At 50.1% G+C, this 19,470-nt stretch overlaps 1 protein-coding gene across 1 annotated transcript in view; it reads right to left on the bottom strand.

Moving 5' to 3' along the window:
• Positions 1–1,020: 1,020 nt before the first annotated feature.
• Positions 1,021–19,470, bottom strand: part of LOC306918928 (phosphatidate phosphatase LPIN1-like) — a gene marked incomplete at its 3' end in the record, with an annotated part of 82,904 nt that continues 64,454 nt past the window's right edge. Inside the window, exons 16-17 of the mRNA XM_079531765.1 lie at positions 7,529–7,677; positions 1,021–1,111 (exon numbers count right to left, since the gene is read on the bottom strand). Of these exons, the coding sequence (XP_079387891.1) occupies positions 1,021–1,111; positions 7,529–7,677 (240 nt within the window). The remainder of the gene's footprint in view (positions 1,112–7,528; positions 7,678–19,470) is intronic.

Raw genomic sequence — 19,470 nt, 5'->3', positions numbered from 1 at the left:
GCCTTGCGGGGCCGGGCTCTGGGTGGCGTCTAGCACCTGAGCATTTGGCGGCGGATGGCGTCTGGCTGTCCGGCCGTTCCAGGGGTTGTAAATACATTACATTGAACATACATGATAAATAATTCAAAATGTAGTATGTGCTGGGTCGGAGCCCACTGGCGGTGTCTTCGGGGTTCTGGGACTGCTTCGCTTCCTCACGAGGTGTCTTACAGAGTTCCCCTTACATATGAAATATGTTGGGTGGAGAGGTAGTCTCGATACGATAGAGAACGTATGGTTACTTGGTAACCTTTGTTCTCTGAGTGAAGAGACTACCTCTCCACCAAGATGTCGCTCAGAAGTGGTGTCGATCAAGTAAACCAGTGTAATCACGCACACCTGGGCCTTATATACCCGTGCGTGCCAGTACAACTGGTGTGTCTTAAAGAGATATCCACGTCACAAGTGAGGTGGGGTCATTCCCCTTACATATGAAATATGTTGGGTGGAGAGGTAGTCTCTTCACTCAGAGAACAAAGGTTACCAAGTAACCATACGTTCTTACTGGCTAACTTTATGGTAGAGCTGTGTTCTTACTGGCTGACTTTGTGGTAGAGCTGTGTTCTTATTGGCTAACTTTGTGGTAGAGCTGTGTTCTTACTGGCTAACTTGATGGTAGAGCTGTGTTCTTATTGGCTAACGTTGTGGTAGAGCTGTGTTCTTACTGGCTAACTTTGTGGTAGAGCTGTGTTCTTACTGGCTAACTTGATGGTAGAGCTGTGTTCTTATTGGCTAACGTTGTGGTAGAGCTGTGTTCTTACTGGCTAACTTTGTGGTAGAGCTGTGTTCTTATTGGCTAACTTTGTGGTAGAGCTGTGTTCTTACTGGCTAACTTTGTGGTAGAGCTGTGTTCTTATTGGCTAACTTTGTGGTAGAGCTGTGTTCTTACTGGCTAACTTTATGGTAGAGCTGTGTTCTTACTGGCTAACTTTATGGTGGAGCTGTGTTCTTACTGGCTAACTTTATGGTAGAGCTGTGTTCTTACTGGCTAACTTTATGGTAGAGCTCGGCGATGCCTTGGTGTGTCCAGTCCTTCCCCAGCGTGGGCAGGATGTGACCTATGACATCTGACCTGTGGAGGCAAACACAGGATGTGACCTTTGACCTTTGACATCTGACGACATTTGACCGCATTACACCCACACAACCTGACCTTTGACCTCATTACACCCACACAACATGAAGAATCAGTGGGTGGATTTTTTTTGCGCCCTGGGTTCTCTCTGTGTGTTCTGAAGCCTTTTGAGCTGCAATGAAAACAGGCAAACAGGCCTCAACAGTGACGTCTGCTGGCAAATCCCTATATCACATATGGGATTTGAGGACTCTTACATAACAGGCCACAGGCAAACCAGAGGACTTGTTTGAGCCAGAAAACCCCAGACCACAGAAAATCTACTGAATGTTAAAATGACTAGCGTTTGGACCTGTGCTCTTCATCCGTCAGCCATGACTCTGATGAAGACCACATGGACCTGTAGTCTTCATCAGTCAGCCATGACTCTGATGAAGACCACATGGACCTGTAGTCTTCATCAGTCAGCCATGACTCTGATGAAGACCACATGGACCTGCTCTTCATCCGTCAGCCATGACTCTGATGAAGACCACATGGACCTGTAGTCTTCATCAGTCAGCCATGACTCTGATGAAGACCACATGGACCTGCTCTTCATCCGTCAGCCATGACTCTGATGAAGACCACATGGACCTGTAGTCTCCATCAGTCAGCCATGACTCTGATGAAGACCACATGGACCTGCTCTTCATCCGTCAGCCATGACTCTGATGAAGACCACATGGACCTGTAGTCTCCATCAGTCAGCCATGACTCTGATGAAGACCACATGGACCTGTAGTCTTCATCAGTCAGCCATGACTCTGATGAAGACCACATGGACCTGTAGTCTTCATCAGTCAGCCATGACTCTGATGAAGACCACATGGACCTGTAGTCTTCATCAGTCAGCCATGACTCTGATGAAGACCACATGGACCTGTAGTCTTCATCAGTCAGCCATGACTCTGATGAAGACCACATGGACCTGTAGTCTTCATCAGTCAGCCATGACTCTGATGAAGACCACATGGACCTGTAGTCTTCATCAGTCAGCCATGACTCTGATGAAGACCACATGGACCTGCTCTTCATCAGTCAGCCATGACTCTGATGAAGACCACATGGACCTGCTCTTCATCAGTCAGCCATGACTCTGATGAAGACCACATGGACCTGCTCTTCATCAGTCAGCCATGACTCTGATGAAGACCACATGGACCTGTAGTCTTCATCCGTCAGCCATGACTCTGATGAAGACCACATGGACCTGCTCTTCATCAGTCAGCCATGACTCTGATGAAGACCACATGGACCTGTAGTCTTCATCAGTCAGCCATGACTCTGATGAAGACCACATGGACCTGTAGTCTTCATCCGTCAGCCATGACTCTGATGAAGACCACATGGACCTGTAGTCTTCATCAGTCAGCCATGACTCTGATGAAGACCACATGGACCTGTAGTCTTCATCAGTCAGCCATGACTCTGATGAAGACCACATGGACCTGTAGTCTTCATCAGTCAGCCATGACTCTGATGAAGACCACATGGACCTGTAGTCTTCATCAGTCAGCCATGACTCTGATGAAGACCACATGGACCTGTAGTCTTCATCAGTCAGCCATGACTCTGATGAAGACCACATGGACCTGTAGTCTTCATCAGTCATCCATGACTCTGATGAAGACCACATGGACCTGTAGTCTTCATCAGTCAGCCATGACTCTGATGAAGACCACATGGACCTGCTCTTCATCAGTCAGCCATGACTCTGATGAAGACCACATGGACCTGTAGTCTTCATCCGTCAGCCATGACTCTGATGAAGACCACATGGACCTGTAGTCTTCATCAGTCAGCCATGACTCTGATGAAGACCACATGGACCTGTAGTCTTCATCAGTCAGCCATGACTCTGATGAAGACCACATGGACCTGTAGTCTTCATCAGTCAGCCATGACTCTGATGAAGACCACATGGACCTGTAGTCTTCATCCGTCAGCCATGACTCTGATGAAGACCACATGGACCTGTAGTCTTCATCCGTCAGCCATGACTCTGATGAAGACCACATGGACCTGTAGTCTTCATCAGTCAGCCATGACTCTGATGAAGACCACATGGACCTGTAGTCTTCATCCGTCAGCCATGACTCTGATGAAGACCACATGGACCTGCTCTTCATCAGTCAGCCATGACTCTGATGAAGACCACATGGACCTGTAGTCTTCATCCGTCAGCCATGACTCTGATGAAGACCACATGGACCTGTAGTCTTCATCAGTCAGCCATGACTCTGATGAAGACCACATGGACCTGTAGTCTTCATCAGTCAGCCATGACTCTGATGAAGACCACATGGACCTGCTCTTCATCAGTCAGCCATGACTCTGATGAAGACCACATGGACCTGTGCTCTTCATGGCAGACTCTGATGAAGACCACATGGACCTGCTCTTCATCAGTCAGCCATGACTCTGATGAAGACCACATGGACCTGCTCTTCATCCGTCAGCCATGACTCTGATGAAGACCACATGGACCTGTAGTCTTCATCCGTCAGCCATGACTCTGATGAAGACCACATGGACCTGTAGTCTTCATCAGTCAGCCATGACTCTGATGAAGACCACATGGACCTGTGCTCTTCATCAGTCAGCCATGACTCTGATGAAGACCACATGGACCTGTAGTCTTCATCCGTCAGCCATGACTCTGATGAAGACCACATGGACCTGGTCTTCATCAGTCAGCCATGACTCTGATGAAGACCACATGGACCTGCTCTCCATCAGTCAGCCATGACTCTGATGAAGACCACATGGACCTGCTCTTCATCAGTCAGCCATGACTCTGATGAAGACCACATGGACCTGCTCTTCATCAGTCAGCCATGACTCTGATGAAGACCACATGGACCTGCTCTTCATCAGTCAGCCATGACTCTGATGAAGACCACATGGACCTGCTCTTCATCAGTCAGCCATGACTCTGATGAAGACCACATGGACCTGTAGTCTTCATCAGTCAGCCATGACTCTGATGAAGACCACATGGACCTGTGGTCTTCATCAGTCAGCCATGACTCTGATGAAGACCACATGGACCTGTAGTCTTCATCAGTCAGCCATGACTCTGATGAAGACCACATGGACCTGTAGTCTTCATCAGTCAGCCATGACTCTGATGAAGACCACATGGACCTGTAGTCTTCATCAGTCAGCCATGACTCTGATGAAGACCACATGGACCTGTAGTCTTCATCAGTCAGCCATGACTCTGATGAAGACCACATGGACCTGTAGTCTTCATCCGTCAGCCATGACTCTGATGAAGACCACATGGACCTGTAGTCTTCATCAGTCAGCCATGACTCTGATGAAGACCACATGGACCTGTAGTCTTCATCCGTCAGCCATGACTCTGATGAAGACCACATGGACCTGTAGTCTTCATCAGTCAGCCATGACTCTGATGAAGACCACATGGACCTGTAGTCTTCATCAGTCAGCCATGACTCTGATGAAGACCACATGGACCTGTAGTCTTCATCAGTCAGCCATGACTCTGATGAAGACCACATGGACCTGTAGTCTTCATCAGTCAGCCATGACTCTGATGAAGACCACATGGACCTGTGGTCTTCATCAGTCAGCCATGACTCTGATGAAGACCACATGGACCTGTAGTCTTCATCAGTCAGCCATGACTCTGATGAAGACCACATGGACCTGTAGTCTTCATCAGTCAGCCATGACTCTGATGAAGACCACATGGACCTGTAGTCTTCATCAGTCAGCCATGACTCTGATGAAGACCACATGGACCTGTAGTCTTCATCAGTCAGCCATGACTCTGATGAAGACCACATGGACCTGTAGTCTTCATCAGTCAGCCATGACTCTGATGAAGACCACATGGACCTGTAGTCTTCATCAGTCAGCCATGACTCTGATGAAGACCACATGGACCTGCTCTTCATCCGTCAGCCATGACTCTGATGAAGACCACATGGACCTGCTCTTCATCAGTCAGCCATGACTCTGATGAAGACCACATGGACCTGTAGTCTTCATCAGTCAGCCATGACTCTGATGAAGACCACATGGACCTGTAGTCTTCATCCGTCAGCCATGACTCTGATGAAGACCACATGGACCTGTAGTCTTCATCCGTCAGCCATGACTCTGATGAAGACCACATGGACCTGTAGTCTTCATCAGTCAGCCATGACTCTGATGAAGACCACATGGACCTGTAGTCTTCATCAGTCAGCCATGACTCTGATGAAGACCACATGGACCTGCTCTTCATCCGTCAGCCATGACTCTGATGAAGACCACATGGACCTGCTCTTCATCCGTCAGCCATGACTCTGATGAAGACCACATGGACCTGCTCTTCATCAGTCAGCCATGACTCTGATGAAGACCACATGGACCTGCTCTTCATCCGTCAGCCATGACTCTGATGAAGACCACATGGACCTGTAGTCTTCATCAGTCAGCCATGACTCTGATGAAGACCACATGGACCTGTAGTCTTCATCAGTCAGCCATGACTCTGATGAAGACCACATGGACCTGCTCTTCATCCGTCAGCCATGACTCTGATGAAGACCACATGGACCTGTAGTCTTCATCAGTCAGCCATGACTCTGATGAAGACCACATGGACCTGCTCTTCATCCGTCAGCCATGACTCTGATGAAGACCACATGGACCTGTAGTCTCCATCAGTCAGCCATGACTCTGATGAAGACCACATGGACCTGCTCTTCATCCGTCAGCCATGACTCTGATGAAGACCACATGGACCTGCTCTTCATCCGTCAGCCATGACTCTGATGAAGACCACATGGACCTGTAGTCTTCATCAGTCAGCCATGACTCTGATGAAGACCACATGGACCTGCTCTTCATCAGTCAGCCATGACTCTGATGAAGACCACATGGACCTGTAGTCTTCATCAGTCAGCCATGACTCTGATGAAGACCACATGGACCTGTAGTCTTCATCAGTCAGCCATGACTCTGATGAAGACCACATGGACCTGCTCTTCATCAGTCAGCCATGACTCTGATGAAGACCACATGGACCTGCTCTTCATCAGTCAGCCATGACTCTGATGAAGACCACATGGACCTGTAGTCTTCATCAGTCAGCCATGACTCTGATGAAGACCACATGGACCTGTAGTCTTCATCAGTCAGCCATGACTCTGATGAAGACCACATGGACCTGCTCTTCATCAGTCAGCCATGACTCTGATGAAGACCACATGGACCTGTGGTCTTCATCAGTCATCCATGACTCTGATGAAGACCACATGGACCTGTAGTCTTCATCAGTCAGCCATGACTCTGATGAAGACCACATGGACCTGTAGTCTTCATCAGTCATCCATGACTCTGATGAAGACCACATGGACCTGCTCTTCATCAGTCAGCCATGACTCTGATGAAGACCACATGGACCTGTAGTCTTCATCAGTCAGCCATGACTCTGATGAAGACCACATGGACCTGTAGTCTTCATCAGTCAGCCATGACTCTGATGAAGACCACATGGACCTGTAGTCTTCATCAGTCAGCCATGACTCTGATGAAGACCACATGGACCGGTGCTCTTCATGGCAGACTCTGATGGTAGAGCTGTGGTCTTCATCAGAGTCATGGCTGACTCTGATGAAGACCACATGAAGAGGTCTGAAAAAAAATCATTAACATGGTGAATCACACCTTGATGACATCATCAAGATGTGATATCACCATGTTAATGATTTTTTTCATTCCTCCAGTTCTAGGAAACACAGAATGGGGGGGACTTTTTTTAAATGATTTCCACACAACAGCTCTAAGGTATGTTAATGACATAGTAAAATGTTTAAAACGAGTGGTATCCCCCTTTAACTGAAAAGCTGGAATTTGCGCATTTGCAAATCTGGTCACACGTGTCTGTTCTGCTCCAGTGTTCTCTCCTCCTCCTACAAACGTATCGCTATCAAAATGCACTTAAAACACTAGCATGTCTGAGAGGTCATTAAAACACTAGCATGTCTGAGAGGTCATTAAAACACTAGCATGTCTGAGAGGTCATTAAAACACTAGCATGTCTGAGAGGTCATTAAAACACTAGCATGTCTGAGAGGTCATTAAAACACTAGCATGTCTGAGAGGTCATTAAAACACTAGCATGTCTGAGAGGTCATTAAAACACTAGCATGTCTGAGAGGTCATTTTGACCGTTTTCTTTCAAAGACTGTTCACTGTGAGTGGACGACACCATAAAGCACTACACTTGTTTACAAGAGGGTCCACCTTGTTCAATTCATCAAAACATTTAGAGACGTATACAAAATAGGACACTTCTATATAAAGCCAAAGAACAGAACATGGAATTGATGGGAGCGGTCAGGGCGTTTCTACCTGGTGATGGTTCCATCGATGTCGGAGATGACGATCTTGTCGTCCCAGCTCCACAGGTAGATGGCGCCCTGGCACCTGCAGGTGCCCTGGTACTGCGTGGTCACGCTGAACACCACATCGTTGGGCCCCTCCTTCAGATGGAGAGACAGCTGTGGGGGGGGGGGGGGGGGGGGGGGGGTTACGGTGAAATGGGTGACCTGATGAAATACGTGACCATCTCTTGGACTTCACACAACTTAATATGGAGGTGTTTAACCCATGTTGGGCAGGAACCCCTTTTGGTGTTTTAAACATTATGTTATAATTTAGCTATTGAAAAAAAATCATGATTTTTCAAAAATAGCAGATCTACAAGCTCGTAGCCACGCTATGAGCTTGTAGATCTGCTATTTTGCAATAGCTGAAGTATAACATAATGCTTAAAACACCAAAAGGGGTTCCTGTCCAGAATGGGATACGTACGTATCCTGGCTAATACGTAGCCTGAATACAGCTAGTCTGAATAAAACAAACCATAATGAATTTACGTTCTGGCCTAGAGAGGTTCTGGCCTATAGAGAGGCTCTGGCCTATAGAGAGGCTCTGGCCAGAGAGGTTCTGGCCTAGAGAGGCTCTGGCCTAGAGAGGTTCTGGCCTATAGAGGTTCTGGCCTAGAGAGGCTCTGGCCTAGAGAGGTTCTGGCCTAGAGAGGTTCTGGCCTAGAGAGGCTCTGGCCTAGAGAGGTTCTGGCCTAGAGAGGTTCTGGCCTAGAGAGGTTCTGGCCTAGAGAGGTTCTGGCCTATAGAGGTTCTGGCCTAGAGAGGTTCTGGCCTATAGAGGCTCTGGCCTAGAGAGGTTCTGGCCTAGAGAGGTTCTGGCCTAGAGAGGCTCTGGCCTAGAGAGGTTCTGGCCTAGAGAGGTTCTGGCCTAGAGAGGTTCTGGCCTAGAGAGGTTCTGGCCTAGAGAGGTTCTGGCCTATAGAGGTTCTGGCCTAGAGAGGTTCTGGCCTATAGAGGCTCTGGCCTAGAGAGGCTCTGGCCTAGAGAGGTTCTGGCCTATAGAGGTTCTGGCCTAGAGAGGTTCTGGCCTAGAGAGGTTCTGGCCTATAGAGGTTCTGGCCTAGAGAGGTTCTGGCCTAGAGAGGTTCTGGCCTATAGAGAGGTTCTGGCCTATAGAGAGGTTCTGGCCTATAGAGGTTCTGGCCTAGAGAGGTTCTGGCCTAGAGAGGTTATGGCCTATAGAGAGGTTCTGGCCTATAGAGGCTCTGGCCTAGAGAGGTTCTGGCCTAGAGAGGTTCTGGCCTATAGAGAGGTTCTGGCCTATAGAGGTTCTGGCCTAGAGAGGTTCTGGCCTAGAGAGGTTCTGGCCTATAGAGAGGTTCTGGCCTATAGAGAGGTTCTGGCCTATAGAGAGGCTCTGGCCTAGAGAGGTTCTGGCCTATAGAGAGGTTCTGGCCTATAGAGAGGCTCTGGCCTAGAAAGGGTCTGTCCTAGAGAGGTTCTGGCCTAGAGAGGTTCTGGCCTTTAGAGGTTCTGGCCTAGAGAGGTTCTGGCCTATAGAGAGGTTCTGGCCTATAGAGAGGCTCTGGCCTAGAGAGGTTCTGGCCTATAGAGAGGTTCTGGCCTAGAGAGGCTCTGGCCTAGAGAGGTTCTGGCCTAGAGAGGTTCTGGCCTATAGAGAGGCTCTGGCCTATAGAGGCTCTGGCCTAGAGAGGTTCTGGCCTATAGAGAGGCTCTGGCCTAGAGAGGTTCTGGCCTAGAGAGGTTCTGGCCTAGAGAGGTTCTGGCCTATAGAGAGGCTCTGGCCTAGAGAGGTTCTGGCCTAGAGAGGTTCTGGCCTAGAGAGGTTCTGGCCTATAGAGGTTCTGGCCTATAGAGGTTCTGGCCTAGAGAGGTTCTGGCCTATAGAGGCTCTGGCCTAGAGAGGCTCTGGCCTAGAGAGGCTCTGGCCTATAGAGGTTCTGGCCTATAGAGAGGTTCTGGCCTAGAGAGGTTCTGGCCTATAGAGGTTCTGGCCTAGAGAGGCTCTGGCCTAGAGAGGTTCTGGCCTATAGAGAGGTTCTGGCCTATAGAGAGGTTCTGGCCTAGAGAGAGGTTCTGGCCTATAGAGAGGTTCTGGCCTAGAGAGAGGTTCTGGCCTATAGAGAGGTTCTGGCCTAGAGAGGCCCTGGCCTAGAGAGGCTCTGGCCTAGAGAGGCTCTGGCCTAGAGAGGTTCTGGCCTAGAGAGGTTCTGGCCTATAGAGAGGCTCTGGCCTATAGAGAGGTTCTGGCCTATAGAGAGGTTCTGGCCTATAGAGAGGTTCTGGCCTATAGAGGTTCTGGCCTAGAGAGGTTCTGGCCTAGAGAGGTTCTGGCCTAGAGAGGTTCTGGCCTATAGAGAGAGGCTCTGGCCTAGAGAGGTTCTGGCCTAGAGAGGTTCTGGCCTATAGAGAGAGGCTCTGGCCTATAGAGGTTCTGGCCTAGAGAGGTTCTGGCCTAGAGAGGTTCTGGCCTAGAGAGGCTCTGGCCTATAGAGGTTCTGGCCTATAGAGGTTCTGGCCTAGAGAGGTTCTGGCCTATAGAGGTTCTGGCCTATAGAGGTTCTGGCCTAGAGAGGTTCTGGCCTATAGAGAGGTTCTGGCCTAGAGAGGCCCTGGCCTAGAGAGGCTCTGGCCTAGAGAGGCTCTGGCCTAGAGAGGTTCTGGCCTAGAGAGGTTCTGGCCTATAGAGAGGCTCTGGCCTATAGAGAGGTTCTGGCCTATAGAGAGGTTCTGGCCTATAGAGAGGTTCTGGCCTATAGAGGTTCTGGCCTAGAGAGGTTCTGGCCTAGAGAGGTTCTGGCCTAGAGAGGTTCTGGCCTAGAGAGGTTCTGGCCTAGAGAGGCTCTGGCCTAGAGAGGTTCTGGCCTAGAGAGAGGCTCTGGCCTAGAGAGGTTCTGGCCTAGAGAGGTTCTGGCCTATAGAGAGAGGCTCTGGCCTATAGAGGTTCTGGCCTAGAGAGGTTCTGGCCTAGAGAGGTTCTGGCCTAGAGAGGCTCTGGCCTATAGAGGTTCTGGCCTATAGAGGTTCTGGCCTAGAGAGGTTCTGGCCTATAGAGGTTCTGGCCTATAGAGGTTCTGGCCTAGAGAGGTTCTGGCCTATAGAGAGGTTCTGGCCTAGAGAGGCTCTGGCCTAGAGAGGCTCTGGCCTAGAGAGGTTCTGGCCTAGAGAGGTTCTGGCCTATAGAGACTCTGGCCTAGAGAGGTTCTGGCCTATAGAGGCTCTGGCCTAGAGAGGTTCTGGCCTAGAGAGGTTCTGGCCTATAGAGGTTCTGGCCTAGAGAGGTTCTGGCCTAGAGAGGTTCTGGCCTAGAGAGGTTCTGGCCTAGAGAGGTTCTGGCCTAGAGAGGTTCTGTCCTAGAGAGAGGTTCTGGCCTAGAGAGGCTCTGGCCTAGAGAGGCTCTGGCCTAGAGAGGCTCTGGCCTAGAGAGGCTCTGGCCTAGAGAGGTTCTGGCCTAGAGAGGTTCTGGCCTAGAGAGGTTCTGGCCTATAGAGGCTCTGTCCTAGAGAGGTTCTGGCCTATAGAGAGGTTCTGGCCTAGAGAGGCTCTGTCCTAGAGAGGTTCTGGCCTATAGAGAGGTTCTGGCCTAGAGAGGTTCTGGCCTATAGAGGTTCTGGCCTATAGAGGTTCTGGCCTAGAGAGGTTCTGGCCTATAGAGGTTCTGGCCTAGAGAGGTTCTGTCCTATAGAGAGGTTCTGGCCTATAGAGAGGTTCTGGCCTAGATAGGCTCTGGCCTAGAGAGGTTCTGGCCTATAGAGAGGTTCTGGCCTATAGAGAGGTTCTGGCCTAGAGAGAGGTTCTGGCCTATAGAGAGGTTCTGGCCTAGAGAGAGGTTCTGGCCTATAGAGAGGTTCTGGCCTAGAGAGGCCCTGGCCTAGAGAGGCTCTGGCCTAGAGAGGTTCTGGCCTAGAGAGGTTCTGGCCTATAGAGAGGCTCTGGCCTATAGAGAGGTTCTGGCCTATAGAGAGGTTCTGGCCTATAGAGAGGTTCTGGCCTATAGAGGTTCTGGCCTAGAGAGGTTCTGGCCTAGAGAGGTTCTGGCCTAGAGAGGTTCTGGCCTATAGAGAGAGGCTCTGGCCTAGAGAGGTTCTGGCCTAGAGAGGTTCTGGCCTATAGAGAGAGGCTCTGGCCTATAGAGGTTCTGGCCTAGAGAGGTTCTGGCCTAGAGAGGTTCTGGCCTAGAGAGGCTCTGGCCTATAGAGGTTCTGGCCTATAGAGGTTCTGGCCTAGAGAGGTTCTGGCCTATAGAGGTTCTGGCCTATAGAGGTTCTGGCCTAGAGAGGTTCTGGCCTATAGAGAGGTTCTGGCCTAGAGAGGCCCTGGCCTAGAGAGGCTCTGGCCTAGAGAGGCTCTGGCCTAGAGAGGTTCTGGCCTAGAGAGGTTCTGGCCTATAGAGAGGCTCTGGCCTATAGAGAGGTTCTGGCCTATAGAGAGGTTCTGGCCTATAGAGGTTCTGGCCTAGAGAGGTTCTGGCCTAGAGAGGTTCTGGCCTAGAGAGGTTCTGGCCTATAGAGAGAGGCTCTGGCCTAGAGAGGTTCTGGCCTAGAGAGGTTCTGGCCTATAGAGAGAGGCTCTGGCCTATAGAGGTTCTGGCCTAGAGAGGTTCTGGCCTAGAGAGGTTCTGGCCTAGAGAGGCTCTGGCCTATAGAGGTTCTGGCCTATAGAGGTTCTGGCCTAGAGAGGTTCTGGCCTATAGAGGTTCTGGCCTATAGAGGTTCTGGCCTAGAGAGGTTCTGGCCTATAGAGGTTCTGGCCTAGAGAGGTTCTGGCCTATAGAGAGGTTCTGGCCTAGAGAGGCTCTGGCCTAGAGAGGCTCTGGCCTAGAGAGGTTCTGTCCTATAGAGAGGTTCTGGCCTAGAGAGGTTCTGGCCTATAGAGGCTCTGGCCTAGAGAGGCTCTGGCCTAGAGAGGTTCTGGCCTAGAGAGGCTCTGGCCTAGAGAGGTTCTGGCCTAGAGAGGTTCTGGCCTAGAGAGGTTCTGGCCTAGAGAGGTTCTGGCCTAGAGAGGTTCTGGCCTAGAGAGGTTCTGGCCTAGAGAGGCTCTGGCCTAGAGAGGTTCTGGCCTAGAGAGGTTCTGGCCTAGAGAGGCTCTGGCCTAGAGAGGCTCTGGCCTAGAGAGGTTCTGGCCTATAGAGAGGTTCTGGCCTAGAGAGGTTCTGGCCTATAGAGAGGTTCTGGCCTAGAGAGGTTCTGTCCTATAGAGAGGTTCTGGCCTATAGAGAGGTTCTGGCCTAGATAGGTTCTGGCCTAGAGAGGCTCTGGCCTATAGAGAGGCTCTGGCCTATAGAGGTTCTGGCCTAGAGAGGTTCTGGCCTAGAGAGGCCCTGGCCTAGAGAGGCTCTGGCCTAGAGAGGTTCTGGCCTAGAGAGGTTCTGGCCTAGAGAGGTTCTGGCCTAGAGAGAGGTTCTGGCCTAGAGAGGCTCTGGCCTAGAGAGGTTCTGGCCTATAGAGGTTCTGGCCTAGAGAGAGGTTCTGGCCTAGAGAGGTTCTGGCCTAGAGAGGCCCTGGCCTAGAGAGGCTCTGGCCTAGAGAGGTTCTGGCCTAGAGAGGCTCTGGCCTAGAGAGAGGTTCTGGCCTATAGAGAGGTTCTGGCCTATAGAGGTTCTGGCCTATAGAGGTTCTGGCCTAGAGAGAGGTTCTGGCCTAGAGAGGTTCTGGCCTAGAGAGGTTCTGGCCTAGAGAGGTTCTGGCCTATAGAGGTTCTGGCCTAGAGAGAGGTTCTGGCCTAGAGAGGTTCTGGCCTAGAGAGAGGTTCTGGCCTATAGAGGTTCTGGCCTAGAGAGAGGTTCTGGCCTAGAGAGGTTCTGGCCTATAGAGGTTCTGGCCTAGAGAGAGGTTCTGGCCTATAGAGGTTCTGGCCTAGAGAGAGGTTCTGGCCTAGAGAGGTTCTGGCCTAGAGAGAGGTTCTGGCCTATAGAGGTTCTGGCCTAGAGAGAGGTTCTGGCCTAGAGAGGTTCTGGCCTATAGAGGTTCTGGCCTAGAGAGAGGTTCTGGCCTATAGAGAGGTTCTGGCCTATAGAGGTTCTGGCCTATAGAGGTTCTGGCCTAGAGAGAGGTTCTGGCCTAGAGAGGTTCTGGCCTAGAGAGGTTCTGGCCTAGAGAGGTTCTGGCCTATAGAGGTTCTGGCCTAGAGAGAGGTTCTGGCCTAGAGAGGTTCTGGCCTAGAGAGAGGTTCTGGCCTATAGAGGTTCTGGCCTAGAGAGAGGTTCTGGCCTAGAGAGGTTCTGGCCTAGAGAGAGGTTCTGGCCTAGAGAGGCTCTGGCCTAGAGAGGTTCTGGCCTATAGAGGTTCTGTCCTAGAGAGAGGTTCTGGCCTAGAGAGGCTCTGGCCTAGAGAGGTTCTGGCCTATAGAGGTTCTGGCCTAGAGAGAGGTTCTGGCCTATAGAGAGGTTCTGGCCTATAGAGGTTCTGGCCTAGAGAGAGGTTCTGGCCTAGAGAGGTTCTGGCCTAGAGAGGTTCTGGCCTAGAGAGGCTCTGGCCTAGAGAGGTTCTGGCCTAGAGAGGTTCTGGCCTAGAGAGGTTCTGGCCTAGAGAGGTTCTGGCCTAGAGAGGTTCTGGCCTAGAGAGAGGTTCTGGCCTAGAGAGGTTCTGGCCTATAGAGGTTCTGGCCTAGAGAGGTTCTGGCCTATAGAGAGAGGCTCTGGCCTATAGAGGTTCTGGCCTAGAGAGGTTCTGGCCTAGAGAGGTTCTGGCCTAGAGAGGTTCTGGCCTAGAGAGGCTCTGGCCTATAGAGGTTCTGGCCTATAGAGAGGTTCTGGCCTATAGAGAGGTTCTGGCCTATAGAGGTTCTGGCCTATAGAGGTTCTGGCCTATAGAGGTTCTGGCCTATAGAGGTTCTGGCCTATAGAGAGGCTCTGGCCTATAGAGGTTCTGGCCTATAGAGGTTCTGGCCTAGAGAGGTTCTGGCCTATAGAGAGGTTCTGGCCTATAGAGGTTCTGGCCTATAGAGGTTCTGGCCTAGAGAGGTTCTGGCCTATAGAGAGGTTCTGGCCTATAGAGGTTCTGGCCTATAGAGGTTCTGGCCTAGAGAGGTTCTGGCCTATAGAGGTTCTGGCCTAGAGAGGCTCTGGCCTAGAGAGGTTCTGGCCTAGAGAGGCTCTGGCCTAGAGAGGTTCTGGCCTATAGAGAGGTTCTGGCCTATAGAGAGGCTCTGGCCTAGAGAGGTTCTGGCCTAGAGAGGTTCTGGCCTAGAGAGGTTCTGGCCTAGAGAGGCTCTGGCCTAGAGAGGCTCTGGCCTATAGAGAGGTTCTGGCCTATAGAGGTTCTGGCCTAGAGAGGTTCTGGCCGAGAGAGGTTCTGGCCTAGAGAGGTTCTGGCCTAGAGAGGCTCTGGCCTATAGAGAGGTTCTGGCCTATAGAGGTTCTGGCCTAGAGAGAGGTTCTGGCCTAGAGAGGTTCTGGCCTAGAGAGAGGTTCTGGCCTAGAGAGGTTCTGGCCTATAGAGGTTCTGGCCTAGAGAGGTTCTGGCCTAGAGAGGTTCTGGCCTATAGAGGTTCTGGCCTAGAGAGGTTCTGGCCTAGAGAGAGGTTCTGGCCTATAGAGGTTCTGGCCTAGAGAGAGGTTCTGGCCTAGAGAGGTTCTGGCCTAGAGAGAGGTTCTGGCCTAGAGAGGTTCTGGCCTATAGAGGTTCTGGCCTAGAGAGGTTCTGGCCTAGAGAGGTTCTGGCCTATAGAGGTTCTGGCCTAGAGAGGTTCTGGCCTAGAGAGGTTCTGGCCTAGAGAGGCTCTGGCCTAGAGAGGTTCTGGCCTAGAGAGGTTCTGGCCTAGAGAGGTTCTGGCCTAGAGAGGTTCTGGCCTAGAGAGGTTCTGGCCTAGAGAGAGAGAGCCCTTACATGTTCAAACAAACAAATAAACGCCAGAATGAACAGTAAAGAGATGCATATCGGGTTAGGTCATATCGGGTTAGGTCATATCGGGTTAGGTCATATCGGGTTAGGTCATATCGGGTTAGGTCAAGCTGTGGAATGGATTGGATAACGATTTTTTTTTGTATAGTACAATAAACAAATTCAAGAAGTTGTATAAATCAAAAGTAGTATATAGATTACTCTCTCTCTCTCTCTCTCTCTCTCTCTCTCTCTCTCTCTCTCACACACACGTGTACACAACAAGAGTGCATGTCGTCATTGAAAAAAAGGTGTTGTAGGAAAAAGAACACAAACCCCTCTCCCCCCCCCCCCCTCTCCCTCTCCCTGTCAATCACAGCGACTACTGGCCAATCACATCAGGGTTTTCCTAAAACTGCGATGGGATCCAAGTTCCATGATAACGCATGTGTTGTAGGAAAAGGACCAAGCTTAGAAAGTAATGCAGGTCTAAAACGGCCTGCATTACTGCATACAATAAAAGGTTGTAGTAGCCATTTACAAATGAAAGTGAAGGCAGTATTGTGCTGTGTGGAACGAGCTTAATGTATCTTTATTTTTATTGTCTTGATCACTCGACCCACTCGAAAAAAACAACATGATGTGAACTATGCACAAAAACGAATTCCACCTACTGTTTTACTTGTAAAACTGTGATGTGACAATATTAAAGATGATTCTGGTGATTGAATTATTCTATATTCAAATGGTTTATTGGTGCTTCTGATTGTGTCATGGGTTTTATATTTTATATGCTCTGTTTGCTATATGCCTGAGGCTACAACACTTTGGTCAGCTTCTGTTTTAAACGTGCTATAAATACAGATGTTTGATTCTTCAACAAAACTAGCATCTCTCAAATTATAATAATATAATATTGAAAGTCAATAATGATAGTAGCTACTATTCTAAAAAACACACAATTTATAAATTGATATATAGACCTATTGTGGGAAGAAAAACAAAGTAAAATAAATGGTAAATGGTGCATTTATATAGCGCCTTTATCCAAGGCACTTTACAGAGATTGTGCATTACATTCACCCATTCACACACACATACATACACCGATGGCAGCGGAAACCATGCAAGGCACCAACTAGCACATCGGGAGCAATTAGGGGTTCAGTGTCTTGCTCAAGGACACTTCGACAGTAACTCTGCGGGAGCCCGGGTTCGAACTGGAAACCTTACGGTTACCATCCAGGCACTCTACCCCTGAGCCACCGCCGCCCCTGAGCCATTTGAAGCCATCCATGATCATACATCCATGATCATACATCCATGACATTATAATGGCCCCAGGCACCATACATAAGAGTCCAGTGTAACGGGTTGTGTCTGTCTGTGTATTTGGTGGAGATGTATACAGGTGTAGAAGTGATGACACGGCCACACAGGACTTGCTCTCACTCAGGTCTTTACTTTGGAGTTCCTGGTATAAACACATTCATATATGACACAGGTCATCCACAGCGCAGCAGCAGCATACAGTACACAAATCTGTGTAACAAGGAGTGGAAATAATTAATATAAAACCCCCAAAGTATATTTATTGTTTGCAACGGAGCTCTCTTGCACCCACCTGCAGCATGGAAACCATTTTCCTCTGCCGAGGGAAACTACGGTGCGCACAAAGGGACACTGCGTGCAGCTGCGCTGTTCATCCACCAGGTGGCTTTAGTACTCTAAGCAATACATTGAAAAGCAAGTAGTGATTTTGTAGAAACTAATACAAGCATATTTCTAACTCTGTTACACCCCCCCCTCCCCCACTGAATTACACACAGCATAACACCACACAAGAAACACATGGTTACACATTCCAACCAAAAAGTACCCCCAAAAGGGTGAAGTGGAAAAGAGTGGCATCCAACTCTATACCAGCTCCTGGAAGCAGGATGCAGCCTACACCCCACACAAACCATGTCCCATACACAGGATGCAGCCTACACCCCACACAAACCATGTCCCATACACAGGATGCAGCCTACACCCCACACAAACCATGTCCCATACACATAAACCTTCCTTCTGGAAGCAGGATGCAGCCTACACCCCACACAAACCATGTCCCATACACATAAACCTTCCTTCTGGAAGCAGGATGCAGCCTACACCCCACACAAACCATGTCCCATACACAGAAACCGACCTGGAAGCAGGATGCAGCCTACACCCCACACAAACCATGTCCCATACACAGAAACCGGCCCTCATACCTGGACCCAAACTAATCTCGGTGATGCAATGCCATATCAGACTTCAGGAAAAAAAACAATGAAGGACACACAAATCAAACTAGATCCAAAAACCATTAGTTCACCAGAATACATGGCTCAGCAACATTGTCAGTAACACAATTCGGCATCACCAACAACACCTTGGCGGGTCATTGCATACAGTAGGCGGTTAACTGGTTTCACAATGCGACCAACACGTGTACGGACTCTGTGTAAAGTGCTCGAATCAGAGCGAATAGAGGGTATCCCCACACTGTGTGTATCATGTGAGTGGGCAGAATGCATGGAGTGAGTGTGCGTACTCTGAGCGCCAACAGAAGATGCATGTGTGCAACTGTGTCCAGAGCTCATGCCTGCCTGCAACTGAGGGTGTGAACCACCCGCCTGCTCGGACTCTTCATCCATACTCAGGACATCTTCAGGGTCATTCACACTGAGACTGCCGACCCAATCCTCGGTTCTGCTCCCAGCATCCTCCACCTCCACCACAGAAAGCAGTCCATCCACGTCAGCGACATCATCCGAATCATCTCCATAGGAGGACACAAAGGTGCGATCTGAGGAACTGTCCACATCCAAAGGCAAGAAGTTAACGAGCATAAGCAGGTTACGGTGCACGACTCTCTCCTGCCCAGTCATAGGGTTCCTAATCCGATATGTGTGAGTAGCAGCATTCACACTCACAACAGTGTATACGGTGGACTCCCACCTGTCTGCCGTCTTCCGTTTTCCCCTTACACGCTTGTTTGAGACCAGGACGCGGTCACCTGCAGCGATGGACTTCCCCTTTACACGGCGATTATAGAGGTCAGCCTGTCTACTCTGCTCCTTGTCGACATGTCCCTGAGCGATAGCCATGGCCTCTTGAAGGTCCTTTGTCAGAGACACCACGTAGCTGTCATAACTGCTGACCTCAGGATCTTTCAGTATGTTCTTGAAAAGAACATCCACTGGGAGACGTGGAACTCTGCCATACATCAGGTAAAAAGGGGCGTATCCCGTTGTCTCGTGTGCAGTACAGTTATACATGAATGTCAGAGTCTGGAGGCGTTGGGGCCAATTCACCTTCGCGTCAGGCGAAAGGGCACGAATCATGTTACCCAGCGTTCTGTTGAAGCGCTCGACACTGCCATTACCCATCGGATGGTACGGTGTCGTACGGGACTTCTTCACACCAGCAACCTTCAACAACTCACTTAACAGCTGACTCTCAAACGAGGCACCCTGATCAGAATGGATCCTTTCAGGAAATCCATAAATGCAGAAATACTTGTCCCAAAGTTGCTTTGCCACCTGTTTAGCAGACTGATCCCGACAAGGGAAGGCTTGTGCCAACCTGGTGAAATGGTCTGACACCACCAGCACATCAACAGACTTGTTGTTAGAATCTTCCGCTGTCCAGAAATCGATGCACACAATCTCCAATGGTGCAGACGTCTTTATACTCTCCAGAGGCGCCCTCCCCTCCGGGTCTGCAGTCTTGCTGATAACACACCTGGGACACTGCCGGACATAGTCTTTAACATCACAGTCTATGTGAGGCCAGAAGAATCTCTGACGGGCCAGGCTCAAGCTCCTAAACTGCCCCTGGTGACCAGCACAGTCATGAACGCCTTTGAGAACCTCAGATTTGAAGGAGTCAGGGACTACAAACTGGTATCTCTTCTTTCTAGAGATTTGGTCTTTGGATACCCTGTAGAGGATACCAGTGCAAGTCGTCAACTTCTCCCAGTGCTTGAGGTATCTTACGACCATGGCAGGCTCTTTGGGTTTCTCCCTCCTGGTTGGACGTTGGCCACGTTCAACAAAGTATAACACCCTTGACAGGATAGGATCGCTCA

Source organism: Electrona antarctica (assembly GCF_951216825.1).
Source record: "Electrona antarctica genome assembly, contig: scaffold_261, whole genome shotgun sequence".
Taxonomy (NCBI): domain Eukaryota; kingdom Metazoa; phylum Chordata; class Actinopteri; order Myctophiformes; family Myctophidae; genus Electrona; species Electrona antarctica.
The sequence above is the reverse complement of the archived record's forward strand: the minus strand, read 5'-3'. Positions and strand labels throughout refer to the sequence as shown.